Genomic DNA, 27,270 nt, shown 5'->3' on the forward strand with positions numbered 1-27,270 from the left:
CTGTACTGGAACTCACAGAGATCCTCTCCTGCCTCTGCTTCCACAGTGCTGGAATTAAGGGCATGTGCCACTACAAAGACCATGGTGCATAGTTATAATTCTTTAAAACCACGTTAGTTCAATTGAGGAGAGTAAACTCCGTGGTTTTCACTTAAAAATCAGGTCCTAAGCCGGGTGTGGTGGCGCACGCCTTTAATCCCAGCACTCGGGAGACAGAGGCAGGCGGATTTCTGAGTTCGAGGCCAGCCTGGTCTACAAAGTGAGTTCTAGGACAGCCAGGGCTATACAGAGAAACCCTGTCTCGAAAAACCAAAAAAACAAAAACAAACAAACAAACAAAAAAAACAAACAAAAAACCAGGTCCTAGATTCAATGTTATTTTACAAGGTCACAAAATGGGGAATAGATTTGCTGCACCTAGTGCAGAAGTCACTACCTTAAGTTTAGTTTATGTTATGCAAATGGGTCTTTTGTCTGCCTTTGTGTCTGTGTAACACCTCTATGCCTGGTACCCACCAAGGCCAGAAGATGCCCTAGAATTAAAATTACAGATGGCTGTGTGCTGGGAAGCACACTGTGGCCCTCAGGAAGAGCAGACAGTGCTCTTAAGCACAAAGCCATTTCTCCACCCTGTATTGAGTTTTTGTTGTTGTTTTGGGGTGGGTTTTGTTTTGTTTTGTTTTATTTTGTTTTTTTTTCGAGACAGGGTTTCTCTGTATAGCCCTGGCTGTCCTGGAACTCACTCTATAGACCAGGCTGGCCTTGAACTCAGAAATCCGCCTGCCTCTGCCTCTCAAGTGCTGGGATTAAAGGCATGCACCACCACTGCCCGGCCTGTATTGAGTTTTTATCTGTCTCATTTTCAACTTGCAATGGGATGAGTCACAGAATGTTCATTTAGAGTGACTGTGTTTTGGTCTGTCCATATGTTTGTACTGTCTTTTCCCAACTTGAAAGTGAGTTTTACTGATGAGGCTATACTAGGCAAAACGTTTTTTTCCACTGACACTGGCAGATGCGGCTGATGCCTGGAAAGTGATCCTTGGCCGCAGGCAGGGTTCATGTTCACCTTCAAAAGGTTTCATTCTTTAGTTTAGATTTAGTATCTACTGTAAATGCATTGAAGTTAGAGTTAGGAAGCTGCTCTGTTTCAAGAGGTGACAGCCACTATTTCACAGAGAATTTACAGCTTAACCAAGGTCATGGAATCATGGGAAATAGAGGAAACCTTCAAAGCCAGATACACTGATCTTGCTTAACTGTTTTGACTGTGTCACATTTTATATCCAATTTTTGAGATAAAATGGCCTAGGAAAGTTTGCAGTGCCTACACAGGTTATCTTGTTATTTTTCTGTCCAGGTAGGGATGACAGTCAATCAAATGACTAGGACTGGTTTAACTCTTAAACCAAAGTTAACGAGAAAAATCTGGAGGATATACGCATAAGTAATATAGTGTATTGGTAACCTTTAATATGCCATTGACTTATATCTACATTATTTATTTTATGAATTTGTATTGCATATTATTTATACAAATAAACAGTAATGTTCATGGATTAGTTAAAAATTACACTGTACATTATTTCTACAAGCAAGGAGTAATGAAGCTTAATAAAAAGCAAAGGTAAGTCATACATACAGTGTGTTGCTATGGGCCTTTTCCTGTTATATTATAACTAATACACAAAAATACAGAGTTTAAATGTAGGTGGAATGTATAGATATTAGGCAATGAGCTTTGCATTTGTATTCGAACTCACACCGTATTTTCAAATATAAAATATGTATATAGATTTGTCTTGAAGAGTTTTTTACTATTTCTGTGAAAGGGATATCTCCCATCTTAAAATATAAAATAAAATTTATGTCTTTAAAGTTTCTCTTCCAAATGTCTGTGTGGAATAATTCAGATAAAGAGATCAAGGGAAACTCCTCTTCTACTTTAAAGATCTGTACCCCAGTCTCTCTTGTTAAAAGATTATTCTATAATTATAAAATATTTAGTAATTATATAAGTATAATTTAGTACTTATATATATATAAATACACACACACACGGGATAGTTTACAAGTTGCTGTGTGACCACACACACACAGCTCTTGCATATATATAACATATGCAATACAATGCATCTATCTTTCACTTATATATCTTTCTTTCATCTATTTTTCTGTTATCTAGCATCTGCTTATCTATCATCTATCTACCTATATGTCTATGAATCTAAAAATATATTGAAATCTAAAGAATGAATTTTGGTGAATGAGACTATGAATAGAACAGTTTTTCCAGCTTTGAAGCCCTAGGGAATCTAGAGTTTGGGGTGCATGTCTCACCACCCTGTGTGTCACCACCTCAGGTTTTTGAGGCATTTCCATCTGCCGCTTCTTTCTGAGTGTGTCACCCACATTCAATTTAAGAAGGCAAATTACTTTTCCTTCTAATTCAGTCTGTGCAGCTTGGAATGATGTATTGGAATTCCAAGGCCTTTTATTTTGTTTTCCTTTCTAAATGCTTCTATGGTCAGCTGACAGTGTCTACATTTCAACAGTGCTTTGGGGTTTTGCCTTTGGAAGGAATTAGGTGGGATCTGGACTGCCAGCCTTTGCCGACTGTAATTCAGAGCATGCTGTTTCTCTCCCCGAGGGCAGGGTGAGGGAAGATCCTTTTGGATCCCAAGGTACACCCCCTGTTCTCTCCCCAGTACAGTGGGTTTTATAGCAGCACCATATGGAAAACTACCGGACTGTTTGGCATTAATTGTTCTAAGTATGCTTATTTGCGATTGAAATGGCGAGGAATGCTAACATCATAAACACTCTGTCAGTCACTTGAAAATTATTTTCCACTTTCTAGTCCAATTTACTTTTCTTTCATTCCAAAATACAAGTTAAATCCTGAAGCCTGACTGTGGGATACCAATAAAATGGCCCTGTAGGAGATCTGAGGAAGGGGCTGTTTCCATACTGACAAACATTTTGCTTCATGAGCATTTTGATGAGACCTTGAAAAATGTGATATTGGCATGATACCAGCAATGTCCATAGGTTCCACCTGCTCTCTAGTTAAATCATCATGGATGGTCTAGGCCAAGCTTTTCCTGATTTTGAACAAATACCTTAACTTCTGAGTCTCAGACATATCGGTAAAATTGGTTTTTCATAATTATGTCTTATTATAATTATTATTGGTGTGAGTGTGTGTGTGTGTGTGTGTGTGTGTGTGTGGTGGAGAAATGTGTGTTCTGCATGTATGTGGAGGAGAGAGCAATCCAGGGGAGTCTACTGTTCTCTCTCTCTACTACAGTTCCAGAAATTGAAGCAATTGAATCCAGTAAGTCATATAAACGGTTCTAATCAATCCTCAAGAGAACAAAATGATATTGTTTCTGTTAGCTACTAAGGATTATCTATAAAAGCCTAATATACATTTAGCTCACCAAATCATCTAGTATAGAAATTGTTGGATTAAAGTAAAAGACAAACAAACAAATATACTTTGACTATTATTAGAAATTTGTGGAAGAATTAAAAGTGCTTAGATAGTATTTTAATTATTAAGTTCTAGACTAAAATAAGGTGTCAATAGGGTTATTATGTTATAAAAAACTATTATTTTTTAACAATAATTACAGTGATGTACTCGGTAGCATTTTCACAATTAACCTTTAAAACAGTCAGCATTAAATATTTCATTTTACTTAATCTCCTTGTGCAAAATGATTAATAGTCTCTTATGAATTGAACTTCTGATCCTCCTGCCTCCTCTGTTGCATGCTGGGATTATAAGAGTGTACCACCATGAGGTTCCAACAATTCAACTCAAGGCTCCATGCACCCTGACAGCTGAGCCAGGTGCCACAGCCAGTCTCTAGATCAGCATAGCAATGGATACATTTTACTCACCGAATGGACAGTGACAGTAATAGGATTCCACACCACTCTGACAGGAACCACCATTGAAGCAGGGATTGCATTCACAGTAATTGACTGAAGATTCACACATTTTTCCTAAAATGTACCAAACTCGTTAAGAAATCTTAAAAGTAAATATACCAACCACAACTACTGTAGCTACATAAAAAGGCTACATCCTTTAGTACCAAGTCACAGAGCAGAGACACAGAAGCCCACCTACTCAACAACAGGACACTGGGATCATTTCTCAGACAGGTTCTGTCTCTTATCCAGATGTGCTATCATTAAGGCATATGCAATGTGTGCCATTTATGTAACCATCTTGGAAAGACACCCATTTTCAAAATAGTGTCATGGTGAGAACATTTGAATTATTTCCCTGATGTTGCTTGTGCTGAGATTCTCACCTTCACATTGACCCACCAGGGATGGAGTTCAGACTTTCACAACATTCTTTCCATTATACAACTTTCATTGACTCAAACATTTGAAAGGGAGAATTAGTGTGAATGGGCTTGTCAAGCCACTCCTTTACCTCTCAAACAAACCAAAATGAAATGAAATGAAATGAAACAAAACCAAATCTCGGAACTTGAACTTATCCCATGCCTTGTTTAAAGCAGAATAGGAAATAGAAAACCTGTTAATCACATTTTTCGATTTCATTCATTCATTTGTCCATTTGTCCCCTAGCACATCCCATACATGCTTTATCTTTTTCTGAAAGAGTAACATGCTGCATAGTTCCACCATATAAATGTTGTCTGTGTATATCTTGTTAAATCAGATGTGTCAGTATTGGGCCAGGCAGAGAGTGGATAGAGAATAGCAGATAAGAAAGTGGACAATGGCCTGAAGGGGATACTTCCTTGGTCAGAATCAAGATAAACCTACATGAAGGAAAGGTACATGTGTCAAGGGAACTCTCCTTAGAAGTGTCAATGTTGCACATGTCTGCGAAAGGGTTTCCAGATCCTGTCCACTATGATGGAAATATCCACCCTAAAGTAGGCTGGATCCCAGGACTAATCCAAAAGGGAAAGTGCCCTGTGCACCAGAAACTACCTCTCAGCTTCCTAGCTGTGGATGCAATGTGATCTGCAGCCTCTGCACCTGCTACTGTGACTCTCACAAACTGTGAGTCAAAATGAGCCTTCCCCTCTTTAAGTTGATATTTTGACACGGAAACAGGAAAAGTGACTAATATGAAAGTAAGTCTCCTGCCTCTGAGGTGATAGACGGTGCCACTGACCAGTTAGGTTTTCTGCTTCTGTGTTCAGTTCATACTGGGCTGTGTGAGCATTTGATATCTTGATAGCCAAATGCAGTGTCTGAACCCTGTCTTGTTTCATTGTTTACTTTTATATAAATTTAAAAAGTTGTTCCATAAAGTTAAAATGCTATATTATTACACCTATTAGAAAATTCCTAATTTGCCAATTCTAACAAATAGAAAGACTGTTGCTTTTAATTTCTATTTATCAAAATTAGGATTTTAATTAGTAGTCTTCAAAAATCTGTTCTTTGTGTCTATATGTATGTGTGAGAGAAATGTGTGTATATGCATGTATAAGTTTATACATAAGCATATATGGCCACAGGTCAACACTGGGCATCTTCCTCAATGGTTGTCTACAATAGGTTTTGATAGATTGTCACTGAGCATGGAGATCATTGAATGACCAAGCTGGCTGGTTAATTGTCTCTAAGAATCTGCCGGCTTTGCCTTTCCCAACTCTGAGATTACAGACACACCCTCATGCTAAGATTTTTAGCACATGTTATGGATCTGAATCTGGGCCCCTAGAGATTGACAGCCACCACTCTGCCATCCGAGACACTCCTCCAACCCTCAGTTGCTTTTTCAGTGCTAAGGATTGAACTTAAAGCCCTCTGCCTGCTAGCCCAGCACTCTGTAGAGCTGTTTATGCTCCACTAATGAGCACTTTGTGTATCTTGCAATGCATGGATGTTTTGTCCCCATAGTGAGACAAAGCTGACCACAGACAAAGCTTACATCACAGCAACTTCGCCTGACACACATCTTAAGTTTTTGTTTAACTCGTTTTTTGTTCTTGTGGCTTGATTCTGAAGCCACAGCTGTTTAAGTCTGACATTATAAATCTGAGTCAGCCCCGTGGCACTGCATGCCCATTTCTGAACACCACAGAATCACACACATGATAGTTTTCCTTTATAAACAGCAGCAGTTACCTCCAGACAAGGCAGAGTACAGAGCACATTTTCAGAACACTCTTGAATTCTCAGGGGATATCATGAAAATAAACAAGTTACAGATTTAGAGGCACCAAAAATAAGTTCACAGTGTGGAAGGAGAGAGACACAGGCTGGACCGTGTTATTGTAAGTTTGTGCTGAACTTCACACCATTGATGCTGGCTGGAAACACATCCCGCTCCACCTGACAACTCACTTCCCTGCTGCATAAAGGATGTGTCTTCTTAGCAATGTGGTTTACATTTCCCTTATTAAAATGCCGTCTCTATCCAATGCAGATTTAAATAAGACCTACTGATTTCACTTTTTATTGTTTTGCTACAAGAAAGTCATACACCACTCCTTCCATGTATTTTGTTGCTGTAGAGAATAGGCAATTTTCCCATATACTAAAAGGGTAAGTACTGTTATATTTCATTATTCTCTTTCTCATTTGAATATTTCTTTTAGAATACTGCTAAAAGTGACATATTTATACAGTAGGCCCATATGTCTTACAGTCTGTGGGGGAGAGATGTAGATCCTGGCAATATATTAGTGACTAGTGGGATATAAACAGCTAACCATACTTCCTAAAGATGAGAGACAGGGAAGCAAGGACAGAAAACCTAGGCTGGACTAGCAAGAACATGGGCTACATGAACTATAGGAGTTTTAAACTGACATGGCTAATTTTTGGAATTTCTACTCCAGGGGCTGTAAGATCGCTCAATGGTTAAGAAAAACTCCTGCTCTTTCAAAGGACTGGTGCTGTGTTCCCAGCACTCATGTCAGGAGGCTCATAGCCATTTGTAACTCCAGCTCCAGGGAACCTAGTGCCCTCTTCTGGCCTATACAGGCACTGCACCCAGGTGCACATACCACCACATAGACATACACACATACACATCACTAAAAGTGAGTCATTAAAAAAAAAAATCTAACATGAGTTGAATCCCACTGAAAACATCATCTTTTAAATTTTTCAATTTAAATAATAAAATAAATTCAGGTTTATTTTTTGTGTACTTTTACAATGAACTTTTTTTATTCATACATGGTACTTTCATGTAAGCATCTAAGTTTAATATAAGTATTCACTAAAGGCAATTTCAATTAGCTCAAAGAAGAATAGAAAACACCCTAAAATAAATATAAGCCTTACTTATGCATTTTTAAATGTTCTGCAACTACAATTGTGGCTAAAATTGCTAGAAAAATAAGACATATTCTGAGACTTATCATCTTTACAACAAACATATTTTCAGAAAATAATTTTTGTTAAGAATTTTAATTTAAAGAAAATTTAAAGTAACTTTAATTTACTCTCTTAGAAATTTTTTAGAAGATAAGAATCAAAAATACATAAAAAAGTTAATAAAGCCATTAAATAAGAAGTTAAATAATTTTAAAAACAATATTCTTATTTCTTGTCAGAATACATGAGTTAATCACTATTTGAAAATGTTCTTTGAGTTCTTCTTTAATGAATACAAATTATTTAAAATCCATTATATTGATAGAGTTGATACTTATATTCAAGGCTACATTTGAAAACATATGTATTTAATTTAAATTTCAGAATCTAAAAGATTCTCAGGTGTGAAATGTAGAGACTATAAGACCCAGATGGAAACCAACAGTCACTTCTCAACTGTTCTGTGTGGCTCTTCCTGTAAATGTAAACTAACTTCTGTTAATGGCATATGATCAGGCAGAAATGGCAGAAGTTTCGGGTACCACAACATCTCCCCGTATGATGCCATGTGTGCTGCAGCGGCATGGAACAAGTTCTTGGATCCTTAACTTCAGTCAGTCAGCAATGCCCATCAGAGTTGCTAGGCTTGTAAGCTCCCTGTTAGCATGTACAGAGCAGATCTGTGTCTCCTCAATGCACATCACCTTCTCTGTGCAGATATGGTTACTCTCATAGCGGGTGTTTGAAGAATGAACTGTTCTCACTGCTTTGACATCTGGTCATGAACTGTGCTGATAGTCACTATATATCATAGACAGATGGAGAGTTGCTTTGGGTTGTGTAGATTCTGATCACATGAAAACTGGGAAATAGTGAAGGTGAAAATGAATATATAATCATTAGATAGGGTGTCCACACAGCTCCCAAGAGTAGGGTTTAAGTGTACAGGAAGTGTTCAACCTAAGATGCACAGTGTGTGGCAGAAGATGGGTGTGGGGTGGGGTGGCTTGAACAGAGACTGAGTACAGGAGGGTGCATTGAACACAGGCTGAAGATGATGGATGTGCTGATCATAGGCTGAAGATGAAAGTGTTTGTAGACTACAGACTGGCCCTCTTGGAATTACATTTATTAAGGAAAGATATTCAAGGTGTATTTGTTAAACACCACATCTTTTTGATAATTAGAGTGGAGCTATTAACTAGCTATTAACTATGAAGCAGAGTCATCCTCTGTAGATAAGAATTTTTTATATCCTTAGTTGATGAGACATTCTGTCTTCTCAAGCACACCACCTACATCTCCCACCACAAATGCTGTCACATCTCTTATGTTTATACACAGAGCAGAAGGGAGTATATAGAAACTACTCCAATCCATTTTCTCTGTAAATCATCTTATTAACATATTTTATTATTAATATTTGCATATGTGTTATTCATTCTGATGATAAATATTTGGATTTTTTAGTACTTTATTATTTTATGCATATGAGTGGTTTCCCTGCAGGTTATTTCTGCACACTAAGTGTATACAGTGCTTTGGGGGGGGGGCAGAAGAGGGCATGAGACCCCCTGGAACTAGAGTTACAGATAGCTGTGAGCTGACACAGGAGTTCTGAGTGCCAGCTCCTATCCTCTGGGAATGCAGAATGTGTTCTTAGCTGCTGAGCCATTTCTCCAACCCTTAGAATCTTTTACAGTTATCTTAGCACCAAGTAGTTATTTTTGCACACTATGCAAATGTTGCCATCCTTTTCCCCAGGGAAAGGTGCCACCAAGAAATTTAACTTATCAAAATGTTTTTCTCAATACATTTTCTTTAAAAAGCTATGCCACAACTACTCACAGATTTCTTTTCTTCTGCATCATACATCTCTCTGACCTCATAGTTACCAGAGCACTCATACACAACTTGGGATTCTTTTTTTCAAAGTCTTTTACTCTTTCCATTCTGTGAAAGCATGTGTTTGGCAAACTCCTTAGGAAAAATTACTATGTACAGCCTATATATATATATATATTCTCCTAAAATAACAAGACATGCTTCAAAGTAGAAGGAAATGTCACATGGTAATAAATCCAAGGCATCCTTCTCAAGGCCACACCTGACATGTATCCAGATGTGTGGAGGTACACAGAAAGAAGCCATGCACTAAGCGTTTTATAAGCCCATGCTCTGAGTGTATTATAAGCACTCCAGACTTAGGAACAAGACCTATCTGCTGGTTGAGCTTAAAGACACCTTTCACTCTTAGAAGGGACTCAAGGACATACTGCAAACTGTAAACCTGCAAGTAGGAAGACAAGACCTGAGTGGCTACCAACTACCTCTGTGCTTTCTTATCTATGTTCCACTATACATGCAAATGAATAGGAAAAGGAATATTGGGTTATTAAAGAAATATGATCATGAATGTAGATGGTTCAGCCCATGGCCTAGAGCCCGGAGCTGAATAATGACAGTGATGGGGATAACAGCATTTATTTCTCTCTGCTTCTTGACCGAGGCTGCGATATGCCCAGCCACCTTCCATTTCTTCCCCCATGCTTGTTTAACTGGTGGGAATTTTCTTGGCATCCTGAGTTACCAGGAAAATGTAAGTTAAAACAGCATTGTGCTTTCTTCTCATCGCAATCAGAATGGTCACCATCCAAACAGATGAAGAACACAATGAGGATGAAGAGAAGGGTAACTTCTGTGCACTGCTGGGAGGAATGGGAACTCTTCCAGCTCACTAGCAACTGACTCAGCTATACCAGGCCCAGGCATATGTCCCAGGGATTCATTTCCAACTGCAGAGATATGTGTGCACTTATGGTACATTAGTCACAAAAGCCAATGACTAAAGGGACCAGCCTAGATGTACATCAACAGATGAGCATATAAAGAGACTGGAGTCACAGTTGGATGTGAGCCACCTTGTGGGCTGAGAGCTGGACTTAGGTACTCTGCATAGGCAGCTAGTGCTCCTTACCACTGAGCCATCTCCCAATCCCAAATCCTAGATTTTACATAGATACATAAAATCATATATGTATTTATATATGACAGAAAAGCAGACATAGATTTGTAACAGCAAGGGAGGGGAAGAAAGAGAAGAGGACAGTGAATGACCAGTATATACAATATGTGTATGAAAATATTTTAGCCACCGTCTCTGTGCAATTAGCATGAGCCAATATCAGATTTATAAGAAACTCAGTGGAAGAAATTGCTTTAAGATATGCATAAAGAATTCACATGTGATAAAAATAAAAGAACCAATGTAGGCTTTGATTTATTTCCATATATGCTTCTGTGCATACCTTATTTCACATAATTCCTTTTAGCAATCCATGAATACCTACAACTATTAGGTGCTATATATATATATCCAGTGATATATAGGATGCACAAAAATAAATAGCATAAAAGAATAGAAATATAAAATAAAAGGAAGTCATAAATAGCTATTGAAAGCACTGTTATACACTCTTCCTTAGAGGTGTATACATATATAACCCTGGGATTTGTTGTATGACCCATTAGCTCTGACTTAATATTTGAAAAGTAGACACAAAGGCAGAGAGATGGTCAAGAGTACTTGTTGCTTTTGTAGAGGATCCAGGTTTTATTTGCAGCATCCACATGGTGGCCCACAACCATCTATAATTCTAGTCCCAGAATATCTGACCCTCATCTGATTTCTATGGATACCAGGCATACCCATGGTGCACATGCATACAAACAGACAAAGCATTTACATACATAAAATAAAATAAATTAGTACAAAAATTAAAATAGAAATAATTGTTAACCTTCATATCTAATGCCCAAGGAATGACATGGAAGAGAGGGTGGAAAGACAATAGGATTCTAAGGACCAAGATGTGTGGTGTGAGACAGTGCCTTCTAAACATGACAGAGATTCTGCACCCATGAAATTTCAACATTGTTGCTGAAATGAGACCCATAAAATAACCACACCAATTGCCATGCCAATTTATAAATGCTGGAAATTTCCAAGAATCCCACCCCTACACATGCAACACTAAATGGGCTCAATAAGCTAGATTTGTGTATGGATATATAGCAATAATAGTTATAGAAGAGATAAAGACCTTGAGAGGGAATATAGGAAGAGTTGAAAGGGGGAGAGAGAGAGTGTTGGGAATGATATAAACATAATATTCATGTATGAAATTCTCAAAAAAACATATATATATATATATATATATATATATATATATACTCACACATACATTCAAATGACAACATGCATATCAAAGCTAAAGTCTTTTAAAGAAAACTAGTCACAAACATAGAAAGTAACACACGGACGTACCTGTGTATCCAGTTTTGCACACACAGTTGAATCCCCCTGGGAAATTTTGACAGACGGCCCCATGCTTGCAAGGGCTGGGCAAACATTCATTGATGTCTCTCTCACAGGCTCTCCCAGTGAAGCCCTCTGGGCAGCTGCATGAAAATCCCCCAACTAAGTTGTGGCAGGTGCCCCCATTGTGGCAAGGGGCTGGGAGGCATTCATCAATATCCACCTCACACCAGCTTCCAGCATAGCCTGGCATACACTTGCACTGGGAAGGCTGCAGAGGCTCGTTGGCCACAATGATGACAGGCAGACTCTCCTGGATCTTCAGCGCAGAGCCCACAGCAAGTCTTCGAAGGCAGCTGCCTCCGTTCTGACACGGCCCATGAATGCATGGGTCGTGATCCACAGATTCGACCTTGACACCACTCTGACGGAGGAGAATCTCTTTGATGCTTTCGAAGAACGTGGCTACACCACTGGGGTTCACATACTGGTTATTATTTCGTTTCACAGCTGCTACAAGAAACGTTCTGTTGTTCTCCTCATAGGCAGCATACAGCTGCACTGCCGTGCCCAGGCCCGTAAGCTGGGAACTAGCAATGCGCAGAAAATGTAGGTAGTGATTAGTCAGGAAGTCCTTGACTGTGGGAACACCAACACGAAGCAAGATGCTGTTATCTATCGTAGCATTGGAGAATCCTGCAAAGAAAACTCGGATATTGTTGGTGACTGTGCTGTGAACCCCATCACTGCTGACAACAGTCAGATCAAAGGTGCCATCTGTGGATCTGGGCTGAGAACTCAGGTCACAGCTGCCCGCTGGGATACTGAAGAGGCTGGTGACTCCTGAAGTGAGGGAGCAGTGGAAACTGTCTAACACATCCGGGTCCTGGGGCTTCACAGAGCCCAGAGTGCCACCAGGAAATAAGTTACCATAATAATTAACAAATATCTCCACTGTGCGGGACTGTGAGGGGTTGTCATTTTGATCTAGAACAGTGATGTGCACAGTTCCTGTGGATGACATTTGAGGAGCCCCAGAATCCCTTGTGACCACAGACAGATAGAAGTCTGCAATCTGCTCTCTGTCGATCTCCCGGGTTGTGCTTAGAACTCCAGCGGTGCTGAGACTGAAATAATTAGTGGCGGGGCCTGTGCTCAGCAGGTAATAATTGAAGGGGCCTTGATTTGGAGGGAGGTCAGGATCTGTGGACTGCAGGGTCATCACTAGAGTTCCTGGTCGTTTGTTTTCTAGAACTTCCCCTTCACTGACAGTCAACACTGGGCCATTGTCATTGATGTCTTCCAGGGTAACTAACAAGGAAGCACTTCCTGTGGCAGAGGGAGTCCCTGAGTCTACAGCCAGGACAGTGAGATTATAAACAGGCAGGCTTTCCCGGTCCAGCCCTGAGGTAACTGTGATCTGCCCTGTCTGTGGGTTAATGGAAAAGGCACCATTTTCATTCCCGGACCCAATGAAGTATGAGAACCTGCTCCAGCTAGGAATGGAATCTGAGTCAAAGGCACTCACAAAGGTCACATGGGTCCCAATAGGGACCCCTTCACTGATCTGGACTCTATAAGTGCTCAGACTAAACACTGGCGGGTCATTAGCATCAAGCACAGTGATATTCACGGTGACTTCATCGATATCTGCACCCCGAATGTTGCCAAAGTTCTTGGCTAACACTTTCAAAGACACCCTTTCTTCTTTCTCTCTATCAAGAAGCCCAGACACGTAGATCTGCCCTGTCATCTTGTTGATCTGGAAGCCCTTCTTCCTACTATTTCCAAAGATCAAATAGTGTACTTCTCCATCAGCACCCATGTCCCTGTCACTGGCAAACACTTCTCCAACAGCAGTCCCCCTAGAAGCCGCTTCTGACACCTCAAAGTAGTAGAGCTTAGAAACAAAGCGAGGCACATACTCGTTCGTCCCCTTCAACTGGATGTCCACAGTGGCAAAGCTGCACTTTTCCTCATCGGGGACGTTGAAGGCTTTCACTGTGAGGTGGTAGCTCTGCTTGGTTTCAAAATCCAAGAAGCCTTGAGTGGTGATGACTCCCGTGTTGGGGTCAATAACAAACAGGTCACTGTCTGATGACTGCACAGTGTACGCAATCACAGCATTGGCTCCCGAGTCAGCGTCTGTTGCGTTTAGGTGGATAACAGTGGTCCCACTTGGGGCGTTCTCCATAACAGTTGGGAAAAATTCATCAGGAACAAACACTGGGGAATTGTCATTCACATCGATCACACTCACAGTCAGGCTGCAGTAGCCAGTCCTCGAAACCCATCCTCCATCTGTGGCACTAATGGTCATCTCGTGCTTTGAGCTCAACTCATAATCAAGGGCTTTGGCTAGGGTTACCACACCTGTTGAGGAATTGATTGCAAAGATGCCCTCTTCATTCCCTGAAGTAATGTTGTAACTGATCAGACCATTCATGGCTGTGTCACGATCTCTGGCAGAGACAGTTCTGACCACAGACCCAATGCTGTGGCTCTCAGGGATGGTGGCACTTATATGGTTCTGGGAAAATTCAGGGGTGTGGTAGTTCTCTTCAGTGACTGTGATGTGAACGACTGCTTGGGAGGAAAGTGGGGGGTTCCCTTTGTCCTTTGCTGTGACTCTGATCAGGAAGTTTTGATTTAGGTCAGAAACCAAGGAAGAGGCTATTGAAATCCACCCAGTATCGTTGTCTAACTTAAACTTCCCTAGGTGGTTCCCATCTGACACGAAATACTCCACTTCAGAGTTTAATCCAAAGTCTTTGTCATCCACCGCAGTCACTTTGATTAACTTAGTACCAACTTTAACGTTTTTGGTAACTGGGGTAAAGTATTTATTTTGGAGAAACTGAGGTGGGTTATCGTTGCTATCCACCGTGTTGATGGTAACTGTGGTCTCGCTGAGTAAGGAGGGGTTGCCTCGGTCAGAAGCTGTCACAATGAAACTGTGCCTGTTGATGTTCACATTACTGAAGCCACTGACATTTTGGTATTTTAACACCTGCTTGTTGAAAATCTCTCCAGTGGTGGCATTGATTCTGAAATACTCTGACTGCGACTTTATGAAATAAAACACCTGCCCATTTGACCCCTCATCGGGATCTGTGGCAGACACTTGAGTTACTCTGGAGCCAAGCTCAGGAAGTTCAGGGCAATCTAAATAATAAGAGGGTCTGCTAAATCTTGGAGTGTTGTCATTGATGTCAGTCACAAATATGGTGACATCGGTACTTACAGTCCAGCCAGAATCATGTGCGGACACTCGAATCCTGTATCTGTCTGTATCTTCTCTGTTTAAAGGTCGACTGATGACAATATCTCCTGTGTTGGGGTTAATAGTAAATGGAAGACTTGTGTCCACTATGGAATATCTACTAATTGCATTTATCCCAATGTCTTCATCAGAAGTTGTTACACGGGTAACTGTGTATCCCAAGGGGGAGTTTTCAGAAACATAGGCACTGAATATCTGCGAAAACCTAGGTGCATTATCATTTTCATCTAAAATACTGATGATCACTTTTACGGAGGTGCTCTGAGAAGGGGACCCTTTGTCGGAAGATTTCACAGTGAGCTCATAGTGGGATATTTTTTCTCTGTCTAGTGGCCGAATGCTTCTGATTTCACCTGTAGCGTGATTGATGGTGAAACTGCTCTCCTGGTTGCCATTCACAATCTCATAGTCTAGTTGTCCATTGGGACCACTGTCCTTGTCTGTTGCTGAGACAGTAAGGATTTTCCGAGGGGATAGGTTCTCCAGGATCTCAGACACAAATGGGTCTTCTTCAAAAGCTGGAGCATTGTCATTGATATCTAGCACCGTGATGTCAAGCTTCTCGTAAGAAGAGAAGGGAGGGAAGCCTCCATCTCTAGCTTCGATCCAAACAACATATTTTTGTATCTTCTCAAAGTCCAAAGGCTGGCTGATGGACACCTGTCCTGTTAGTGGATCAATTTGGAAAGTGTCGCCCATGTTTCCACTTGCGATGTAGAAAGACAAAGTTTCTCCTCTCAAAGAGGACCCTGTGATAGTGGTGACCACAGTGCCCACTGGCTGGTTTTCTGGAAACATGAATGTTTGTTCTTTGGCTCTGACTTTGGGGAAATCTGCCTTGTTGGCAAACCTAACAGTCACTGTAGTAGAATCTGTCTTTGGAAATGAGCCACCATCTTTCACGTGGACAGAGAACGTCACCTCCGAAGCTCCGCTTAGTGGCCCAGCTGCCATGATTGCCCCCCTCAGGGGGTCAATGTGAAATTTTTCAGAGTTTCTACCTGAGAGTGAGTAATGGAGTTCAGAATTAGATCCGATGTCCGAGTCAGTGACTGTGACAGCAAAAACAAAGGAACCTAAAACAGAGAAGGTTCTCAGTTAAAATCACAGGGAATCCCTTGGGTGAGTGCCTGATAAGTCTGAGACTATGGTACTGCCATGATTAACCTTTCCAATACTACTGGAATGATCAGCACAGTTTATTGTCTCTGATGTCTCAAGTCAAATCTGATTAATGACTTTTGAAACCAGCCTTTAATTTCTGACCAACCCCCACACATGTTTTATTTACTTATTTTTCAAAAAGCCCTTGAGAGAACCAGGGTGAAGATCAGCTGATTATCTGGAATCTCAGCCCCTGCACACAATCTTCCAGCAGATATTAGCGTTCATAAGTTCTTCCAAGAGCCACCACCCTCCAGCTCAGTGAAAAGCATTCACCATTCCCTAGCTTCTGAAAACACCTTTGAGTTGAAAACACTTCTGAGAACGAGAGCCTGTCCACCAACATGCCCCATCCCAAATGTGGCTTCTGGGTCACTTATCCCCTTTGTTTCCTGGCAAAATTCTTTGATCTCAGAGCTACCACTACTATAGAGATAAAATAAATGTATATACACATATGCCTAATAGATTTAAGTAAATGTAAAGTGGTATGGAATAAGAAATGAAGACAGGACTCAATTTGGATTTCAAGCACGAGTGTCGGGCCTGATGCCCTTGAAACATGCTGTAGTAGAAATCTGTAGAGAAGCATCCAGCAGGACAATTTTTAATGATCAATATCTCATTCAGAAACCTTTTCCTTAATCCCCACAGAAGTGACAAAAGGAAAAGGCTAGAATTTCATTAAGAGCCAATGAATGAGTCTTGCCAGTTATACTAATAGAATGATGTCATGACCAACATCTCATTTTGCCTAGAGGATTCCCCTCTGTACATCAGAGGATGGATCAGAATCATGCAGTTAGCATCGTGCCAGCTGGATTTTTTTCAAAAAGTATCTGTGACCCACCTATCTTTTTTATAGCAATCTGGCACATATATTTGTAGATTTGATTTATTCAATTGGTATCAGATATGCTCTAGGTAGTAGGAGATCAAATAACATAAAGAGAAATACTGAATCCATTACTTTATTATTCCAGTAATATACATTCAGGGAAAAGATAGTATTACTTATATTTGCATATTTTACTGTTTATAATTTCACCAAAAATTACAAATTTCTGAATATCTGCTTAGATCCTAAGAGAGCATCTCACTACTTATAAAATAAATGGTAAACTATTTTTTTTTTAATTCAGGAAAACAAATTCTTGTTGTTTCCAAGATGGCAATCACAAGGGGCTCATAAGCTTAAGAATAGAAGTGAGACTGGAAGTGAAAATAAGCAATATTTATAATTAGTCATCCATGCAACATTTTGAAAATAAATCTATGAAATACTAAATTTAAATATTTATTTTCCTTCAACAAGCAGGGGAAAGCAGGGTGTGGTGGTGCATGCCTTTAATCCCAGCACTCGGGAGGCAGAATCAGGCGGATTTCTGAGTTCGAGGCCAGCCTGGTCTACAAAGTGAGTTCCAGGACAGCCAGGGCTATACAGAGAAACCTTGTCTCAAACAAACAAACAAACAAACAACAACAAAAACAAGCAGGGGATTGGTACGAGGAATAAAGATCTTGTTCCTCCTCTTAGGAACTTACACACAAATGCTATGTCAGATGACAGCCATCCCTGACAACGAAGAGGGATAGATTTTATTCATTTGCTATATTGAAGAAGCATTTTGAGAATTGAAACTAGGAAGCTGTGCCAGGTGTGAAGTCCTGTACACAACTAATTGGGATAAAAGAATATAATTTACAAGAGAAGAATTGGAATCTCTTCAATTTCATTGTATCTAAAGTCATATCCCAATTTTTAGGGTTTTCCAGATTAGGATGTATTAGAAATCATATATATATTATATATATGTGTGTGTGTATATATATATGTATGTGTGTGTGTATATATATATATATGTATATATATGTATATATAGTAGCTTTGTTCTCAGAACATGTCTGCTAAGTCACTGAGTCACATGAGTGACCTCAGAATTGAATTACCTGGAGGAGTAGGAGATGGGACGTGTGTGACGTATGGGTGATGTTGGAACCGGGGTGGGTTGTCATTAACATCCGTGATGGTCACAAGCACACTAGTAGAGCTGGAAAGAGACTCTGGAGACCCAGCATCACTGGCAACCACGACCAAAGTGTAATTATCTTTGGTTTCTCTGTCCAGCAAAGCACTAGTGATGATCTGTCCCGTGGATGGGTTGATGGTGAACTGCGAGTTTCCACCGATGATACTGTAACTGAGGAAGAGAGCAAAGAGAGGTAGGTCACCTTTAGCTATTGTTTCATGACACACTGCTTTCCATGAATAATTTAAAACAAGTAGAAAATGTAGATAGTTAACACAATATTTGAACATACAGCAATGAAGAAAAACATGTATTAAATTGTGACTTGAAATGTTCTGTAGCTGTCACATAAGCAATCATTATTCTAAAATGTTCAATGACCACAAGAGTTCTGCAAGATCATTAGGAGTCTCCACACTCTAGATCAATGCAAGGCCACAGAGTAATGCTAGAGAACAGTTACCATGCAGACAATGAGCTAGAAATTGCAACCACAGGGCCTTTTTCTAATACTGGGGTTGATGTTTCCTAATGATTAGTGGATACTTTTAAAACATCTTAAAAAGCATCTCTTTCCTACGCTCTACCTATAATATGAGGATCCTTTGGGTATATTATCCTTTAAAGGGAAAATTCAGGATTTGTAGCATGTTGGCTCTCCAGTACAGCAAAAGGACTGTTTGCATACAGAGCCATTTCTGCTTCGATGTTGCCTCATGGCTCACCCCTAAGGTGGCCTCACTGTTTCGCTGGCAAGAAAGGATGACATTTCCCTGGACAGTGTGATGCTAAACAAATCAGTGATCTCACAGGAGGTTTCACCAAGCACAGGTTCTCCATTTTCTCTGAAGAGGGGGCTACTTGTGCCTATTCCTGATTTTATATCTGAAGTGGAGTTCAGGTCGACAGTCAGAGAAGCAGCTTGACCTCAAGGTTCATAGGACAGCCTGCAGTGCACAAATTGCAGAACAGAAAAAGTAGATGAATTTTAAAAGCCTTCCTCTTTATATAAGATGTCCTCCTTGGAGTCAGATGTGTGCTTTTGTTTGGCTATGTGAGAGCAAGGAGGTATGTCTCCTAGAAACTACAGTGCAAGAAACAGTCACCTCAAGTCACGACAGCAATGTGCATATTCCCTGATGTGCCTACAGATGAAGGAAAATGTCAGCCTATCTATATTATTCTATGAATGTGATATATTTTAGAGTTCAGTGGTCCTATACAACTGAATCAGGAATATATACTATATCAGGAATATTTATTTAAGCAGTGACTTAAGGATGTATAAAGTAGTTGACATTGTTCAGGCTTTCACCCTTTGGGGCATACATATACACCAGAATGAAACCTAAAGCAGAATAAATTGTACTGGATTTCTTGGAGTTGAAGAGCCTTATAGCAAGGTACAACTACCACCCCTCTCTAAAGTTAAAATCTTTTCTCTTAATTACGTACAATTGTCAAACATTTATAGGCAAAATTCTAATAGTTATAAAGCCAAGGCTTGTGAAGCACTTCGATGTACTCGCCTTTCTGACCGTTTCTGGAAAATGGAGTCCTGAGGGGTGTGTGATATCTACTCTAAAAACTTGGTTGCTGTCAACAGCTATATATTTTCCAATAATTTGTAAGGAAAAAGATGAGATTTGTTCTGCTATGACCATTGTTCAATAAACTTGACAACAACAAAGATCAAGATTCAGCCAACTATTCCCTCCCATAAACATCCATTAAAAAATATGAGCAACAAAAATAAAAGGAACTGAACTTTGGTGTTTCCTACATGGTGGAGAAAAGGAGCAAAGGTGGAAAGACAGACAATGTCTCAGATAGTAGCTGATGCAGGCTTAACTACACGACAGAGAAAACCTCTATAGTAAAACACGGATTATATAGGACATAGTGCTGCCTATAGGAATGTTTAAAAATAGGTAATATTCTTAAGAATTTTTACAAAAAAGAATTAACTACCATATTAATATGATTGCTGTTATGGGCTCTATTAAATTCTGAGGTCATAAAAAACGTATTTTAACTATGAAGTATCGTGTAGCAGCAATTGCTTGCTAATTTATGCTTCTAAGTTGAGAAGAGTGGGCAGAAGCACATGCCAGTCTCTAAATAGATTGTTATATACAGCCCGTGGCAGGGTTCCAACACCTCATTTATTTGAGACTCAGTTGGGGTCTCACCACTGTAGCTGATCTTGGGCTTCTGGGCCCTCAGGGACTGTCATAGATTCATGATGTCCTGAATGCCTATGCTGTTCTTTAAACATTTCCAACACAAGATCAACATTTAACTTATTGTGTGACACACTCTAGGCAATTTGTATATTTTCCTTGAAATGCAAAACAATCCTCACCATTTAGTTGAATGTAGCCTTAGACTTTTTATGGATGATGCATCTGAATCTATGAGGGAAATGTTCAGGAAGCTTACAAACTAGAAATGGCCCATCTACAGGGAGACTTCAACCTTGGTAGCTTCAACATGCTCTTTGCCTACCATACTGCTATGGTAAGAGGGGAAAATTCAAGTGAAGTTATACAGTAAAGATATAAAATGCCGTATCTGGGGTTAGGCATGGGGATACATGCCTTTGCTCCCAGTACTTGGAGGTAGAGGCAGGTGAATTTGAAGCCAACCTGGAGTACATAACAAGTTTCAAGCTTGCCAGAGTTACCTAGTGAGACCATGTCAGAAAGAGAGAAAGAGGGTAGGCAGGAGGGAAGGAAGAGAATGAAAGGAAAGAAAGAAGGGAGGAAGAGAGAGAGAGTTAAGGATGGAAGAAGGGAATAAGGAGCTAAGCTGATAATAGAATATTGTTGTCCAAGGAAGAAAGGCAGAGTCCCAGGCAACCTTTTCCATATAGGTTTCTGATAGTGTTTTCAGCCTCAACAAGATGTCTGTTAAAACACGTGTAAGATAACACAGAAAGGGTGGTGGGTTTTTGTTTGTTTGTTTCAGATGGGTATGGCTAGGTTCAGAAATCAGGCTACAAAAGCAGCAGTGAGACAGATCTGATCTTTGTATGTCCATGCGCTAAGCTTTGGTGTTGGCCAGAGTGGGGTATGAACATGGCTGTATGGCTTGGGAAAGTCCTGATCCTTTCACTAGGTCAGACAATGATCTTATGGTACTAAACGCTTGGCTTTCTTTAGGGCACAATAAGCCTGAAGTTCCTGAGCCCATTTATTGGGTCTTGGCATCTAGAGGCTGGGTAATAGGCAATAGCAAATACCAAGAGACTGTTGAGAAAGGCTGAGCCAGAAGATGCCCAAGCTTTGTTTCTGGCCACAGCCCATTCCATCACTGACTGAGGTTCCACCTTCTCTGAATTACTTTCTACAGTGCACAGTAGAATTGACTCAAAATTCCAGTGAGGCACACTATGGCCTAAACCTTCACTTGTGTTTGTTTGTTTGTGGTTTTTTATTTTCTATAAAAAACAGAAAATGTTAATCTCTTCATTAGTTTTCCAAGACCCACGCACACAGCACCTACCCAGTCTTTTTTCCCTGATGCCCAAGTTTCTCCTACCTCAGAGACTTGGGACTCACCCTGCTTTCTTCCTAGAATGTCTTCTTTCATTTGCACAGACAAGGCTAAGGCATCAGTGCAGAGTTCATTAGTGACTTAATGCTTTGGCTGACTGGACTGAGGATCTAGTCTGCCTCCACATCCCACATTGAATAAGAAGATGCAAGGCTAAAGAGCCTGCATACCTTAGTGTTGAACAGTGAACCCACACATAGGCATAGGTATCTATATATCATGTACATTATAGTGCAGCCAGGTGTCAGGGAGCACAATGTTCAACCATAGCCTTAGGTTACCTGTAGTCTAAACTGGAGCTTTGACAAGAGCATCGAAGGAAACCATGGGAACATGAGAATGTGATCATGGGATAAACAGGTGTGGGTAAGAAGTCATACAATCACAATGACAGTTCAGACATGGTGGATAGTAATAGGTATAGCACTGCCATCTCTGTCTCTGTCTCTGTCCCTCTCTGTCTCTCTGTGTGTGTGTGTGTGTGTGTGTGTGTGTGTGTGTGTGTGTGTGTGTGTGTATGTTTGTGCATGCAGGAAATGCTGTGGGAATTATTTAGCTGCTTTGTAGGAACTATGAAATTCAGAGAACTAACTGTGTAGCCAGAGCACCACGGTGACTGAAACTAACAGAGCTATTGAGAAGAAAATCTGTCAGAGAAAAAAAGAAAAAGAGAGATGCCAATGTGGATGAAGTAGAAGAAGAAGACTGAAGTCAATGGGACTTTATAGGTTTCTGCAGTCTCCTAGTAGCACCCATATTTTAGTAACACAATGAAAGAAAAATCAGATTGGAAGACTGTTGGGAATAAGTGGTTGAGGGAAACCCAACCTTGTGGTCAGTGGGTGAAGGAATCAGATTTTGAGCATAAAGTGCTACATGCTCAATTTCAAGAGAGTTTCCTCTCCCTGGATAAGGAATTAGAACAATAAGCTTTAAAATTGATCGATCTTTCTTAAAACCTCCATCAAAAAAACTACTGAGCATCAGCTGAACAGAGGCCTTCAGTCTTTCAGGAATTGGAACAATATAAACTATAGGACTGGAGGAGTGCATGTGGGCACACATACACACAGGCGCGCGCGCGCATACACACACACACACACACACAGGATAATTGATTTGCTCCTCCTTCAGTTTCTCCACTTTGGTAACAATGCCATGGTCTGTCCAGCTGTTCAAGGCAAAGGCTTAACTAATGGATGGCACTCATTCTGCATTTAAATTGTGTGAAATTTTAGGGGTCAATCACGTGCCTTTTATTTAGTCTCTCAAATTTCTTTGCACCAGCTAAGCACAGACTGCCCTGGCATATGCTTGAATATTTATATGAAGTAATTCCTATGTGGTCTCCACACATCTTCCTTTAGAGTCCTTGGTCTTACTTCCTTCATTCAATCTGAATACTCAAAATCTATGTTTGTACCTCAACTTTAAAACATGCCAAAGTTACTGATATGCAAGTAATTGTAATGATCATAACTTTATATCATAGTCCAAAAGCTCTTAGATTGCTTTAATATTTTGCACCTAACTGTCTAACCTCTTCTCCATTCTGACCTTGACATGGTGCCTTTCTTAGAGGAAAATATCAAGTTCATATCCCTCCCTATGTCAGGTCCGTCTAACATACTGACAACACCTGAGGGAGTACATCTGCTAAGTTCTTAGTGAGGCCCCTGAAATTCACACTGTCTTCAGGGATATATCTATCTGCATCTGCTTTCCCCTTCTGTGCTGCTGTAGCATCATCTGCTTCAGAGAATTCAGCAGCAGGAGTCACCATAGAAACTGTCCCCTCCTTGTTTTAACCTTAGTCCTTCCCAGCAACTACTATAACATGCAATACATCAAAACAAAGTGTAGGCTCACTGCTCTGAAATATGTTGTTAGAGCTTCACAAACCATGACAAGTACTGCTGAAATTTGATTGGACACTAAGTCAGGAGGTTAGGAAAAGATACCTCTGGGTGTGTCTGCAAGAGTGTCTTCAGAAGCTCTGACCCAAACATAAAATGTGAGCAGCCTTCTGGAGGTTGGTGCAGTAAGCAGCAAGGCCTGCTGGTTAGAAGTGAGTCACTGGAGCATGCATTGGAAGGGTTTATGTTGGCTCTTGTCCTTCCTGTGACTCCTCCCTGCTTCCGGGCTACCATCAAGTGAGCAACCCTCAGCCATGCTAACCTCCTTTATGCCAGGCCCAGAGTCCTGGATCCAGACTAAAGCCTCTGCAACTGTGACCAGAACTAACCCTCCCTTCTTTTTAGATATTTTCAAGCAAGTATTTGTCACAGTAAAAATAAGGATGAACATGCCCATCACTCTTTCCCTAATTAGGTCATTTTCTTTTGCATTCAAGGGAACAACCGAGTGTAAGACAATCTTACTTCGTTGCATTTCACTGACTACCTGGCAAAGGATGGAAGTTTTCAATGGGAGCAGAGCTCTAGTCTTATCTAACATGGACTCAATCAGCAACTCAATGTTTATTAAATGTGATTGACTCTGTACCTCATGCAACCTTATCCCTGATGGCAGCAGGAAGAAACTGGTTTCCCAAGAGGCTTTGCTCATGAGAAATCAATAGCAAATAACAAGAATAACAAATAACAAAAATAATTAATGGGTCCATTGCCATATAATACATGCATTGCCATATTATTAATGCATATGTTGTCGTTACTTGGCAGCGTCTCAGACCTTTTCAGATTCTGTCTCCTGATCCCACCTAACTCACACAGCCCACACACAATTATAGAAATGTATCTTCAAGGGTTATCTCTTGAAATAGGGAAATCTTTCCTTATCTATTTAGAAGGAGCTGATAAGAAGAAAATGGGACTATAGTAGCCAAATATTACACATTTACAAGTTCTGCATCTCTTTAAACAAGAATCCACACTGCTGTCCTCTAAAGAAACGTTTAGATGAAGAAAACATGTTAATGTTGGAGTGACTGCTTGGTTATAAAGTCTTCAATGTTTCTCGCTTCAGGCCTTGGGTGTATTTATCCTATTGGTGAAGCTGCTTTTGGTCCTAGAACATTCTGGAAGTGATGTCTGACACTTCTAAGTCTGACCATGACTATAACTAGCAACTCCCATCTAGAATTCTGAAACTAAAAGTCATCATGTTGAAAGTCACCCCATTAAGGAGCTCAGCGAGGAGAGCGAGGGCAGAACTGAGCCTCATCTCCACCACCCTACCCTGCTCAAGCACCTGTGTGTGATGCTATGCTGCACCCTTCAGAGCACCCTTATCCCAACTACATATGGCTGGCTAGCACCAGCCAGCTGCATAGTGCAGAACAGCCCACTGCCATGATGAGCACAAGATATAAAAACAGGAATTAGCAACAAATAGCACAAAAGAAAGAAGGAAAGACAGACAGACAGACAGACAGACAGACAGAAAGGAAAAGAGAGAACAGAAGGAATAAAGAAAGGGACAATTGTGTCATCAAAGAACTCTGCAAATGATGAAATAGAGAAATAGATTAATATCCACGGACTTAGAAGAAGCAAACATGCTAGCTACTGTCTAATTCTCAATTCCAGGATAGTTGCTTGACAATGGCTCACAGGAGCAGTATTAATATGGAATCCCCAGTGAAGTTAGATATCCTGTGCTGTTAAAGACCAGAGTTGATGGGGAATATGTTATGGAGTTCAGTGTGCAGACCTGATGACAGCATTTGCCGCAGCATCTGCATCTGAGGCATTCACCAACAGGACATCTGTCCCCGTCCTAGCATCCTCGGGAATTGAAGTTAAGTACATGTTATTGGCAAAAGTGGGGACATTGTCGTTGATATCATCTACAATGATGTTGATTGTTCCTGTTCCCGTCAAGGCTGGGGATCCTGCAAAGAAAATACAATAGAACTTCAATGTTTGTAGACAGCCGCAACCATACGTTTCACAATTATTAGCTGTAGACAGAATTGTGGAATAATTTCTAATCATATAAGATGCGATTTAATTTTTATTCTGCATGAAAAATGTAACAGAATTTTCATTTTTCCCCTGCTGGTGACCTAAGATCTCAACTGCCTATTCATGACTCTTCAAAAAAACACATTGGCATGTTTCTGTTCCATCTCAAAAGTACAGACTCATCAGAGCAGGAAACAACACCCTAGAAGACACACTACCCATGATGTATCTGAAATTGTATTAAAATAGTGAAACATCAGACTTGGAGCATCCAACAGGAATGACCTGGTCACTGACTCTACAAACAACATAATGCCTGAGACCATCAGCAATTCAACCTGAATATACAGTAAGACTCCTCAAGTATTTAAGCCTCTTTTCTATGTAACCAATACTTGTTTATAGTGAGGACAAAATCTTTGGATTATACAGCAAAATCTTCATATTGATGGGCTAATAAAAGTTATTTTGAACCTACTTGCTATTTACTATAAACTTTCAATAAGTCATTTAAAGTTTGTTTCAGCCCTTGTCATCATTTAATCCAAGGTGAACCCTCAACCAAGCTGCAAGTGCTCAATGTGTGTTGTCCGAAGTCAGCAGACACATCTAATGGTGAACGGTTAGAAGTCTGTGGGCTGCCTTCATCGTTAAAGGGAAAATCATTTCCTTTGGTTGTGTTTTCAAAGCCATTTTTCAAATGTTAATTTTTCCCAAATAAAATCATAGGGTATGCAACACACAGCCTTTAACTAAATAAAATGAAGCCCAGATATTCTCTTTTTATCTTTGAGGGATTACCCGTCTCTTCCCCCAAAGCTTCTTCCTCTGTAGGAAGCTTACAAAGTACTTGTATTTATCCCACGGGTTCTGAGATGAAAGCGACACTTCCAGTTGGCTGGCACATGCTTCGTGGAATAGCTTTATCATCACAGAGTGATGTTGAGGTTCACTGCCTTTCTCTGTTATTTTTTTTCTAGTAATCTTGTCATTTGATGATATTTATTTTGCCACAATTTAAGTCTCTTTCAGATGAAAGTTTGTAGCTGCTCAAGGCACAGGACCAAACAGCCTTGGAGGTAAAATGTGTAGGAGCCTCAATCAGCAGACTACAGATTGACATAATGGTGATCTGTTTCATGGGTCCTGTACAGGAAGCTAACTACACATCAGATAAAATAGCTTACACAAGCATAAAAGGTGGAGAGTGGAGTGAAGCATAGCCCCTCCTAGACACTCACATACCGAATTTGGGCTACATGTTGAGAATTGATGTCACAAACTGTATATGTGTCTATGTCTTTCTAAATAAGTACTATATTACACTAGGCATTTTATTTATATTAAGCTATGTTAAAATACATGACCATTGAAATATTGTCTATGAGAAAACAGGTTTACATTAGAGGACAGAAAATTAGATCCCAATATATTCTACCTATAATCCACTGCAATCTTTAAAACCACACTCATGTTTTGAATAGTTGCTTAGTGTAAATAGCAGAAGCAAGGTTATGTTATGAATGTTCCATACACAAAGTTGTCTGGCAAGCACCCAAGAAAGCACCCCTAGTCACTGCTCTTTACTTCTAGTCTAGGGAAAGAGGTTCATCAAACTCCAACTGCCACCACCACAGTGCCAGTGCCAGACTC

General features: G+C 40.2%; 1 protein-coding gene across 1 annotated transcript in view; it reads right to left on the reverse strand.

Moving 5' to 3' along the window:
- Fat4 (FAT atypical cadherin 4) overlaps positions 1-27,270 on the reverse strand; it is a 128,028-nt gene that overhangs the window by 17,546 nt on the left and 83,212 nt on the right. The window contains exons 7-10 of the mRNA XM_021158479.2: positions 25,364-25,544; positions 18,051-18,301; positions 11,663-16,012; positions 3,910-4,014 (exon numbers count right to left, since the gene is read on the reverse strand). Coding sequence (XP_021014138.1) covers positions 3,910-4,014; positions 11,663-16,012; positions 18,051-18,301; positions 25,364-25,544 — 4,887 coding nt within the window. The remainder of the gene's footprint in view (positions 1-3,909; positions 4,015-11,662; positions 16,013-18,050; positions 18,302-25,363; positions 25,545-27,270) is intronic.

Source organism: Mus caroli, unplaced genomic scaffold (genome assembly GCF_978045245.1).
Source record: "Mus caroli unplaced genomic scaffold, Mus_caroli_1 scaffold_3, whole genome shotgun sequence".
Classification (NCBI taxonomy): domain Eukaryota; kingdom Metazoa; phylum Chordata; class Mammalia; order Rodentia; family Muridae; genus Mus; species Mus caroli.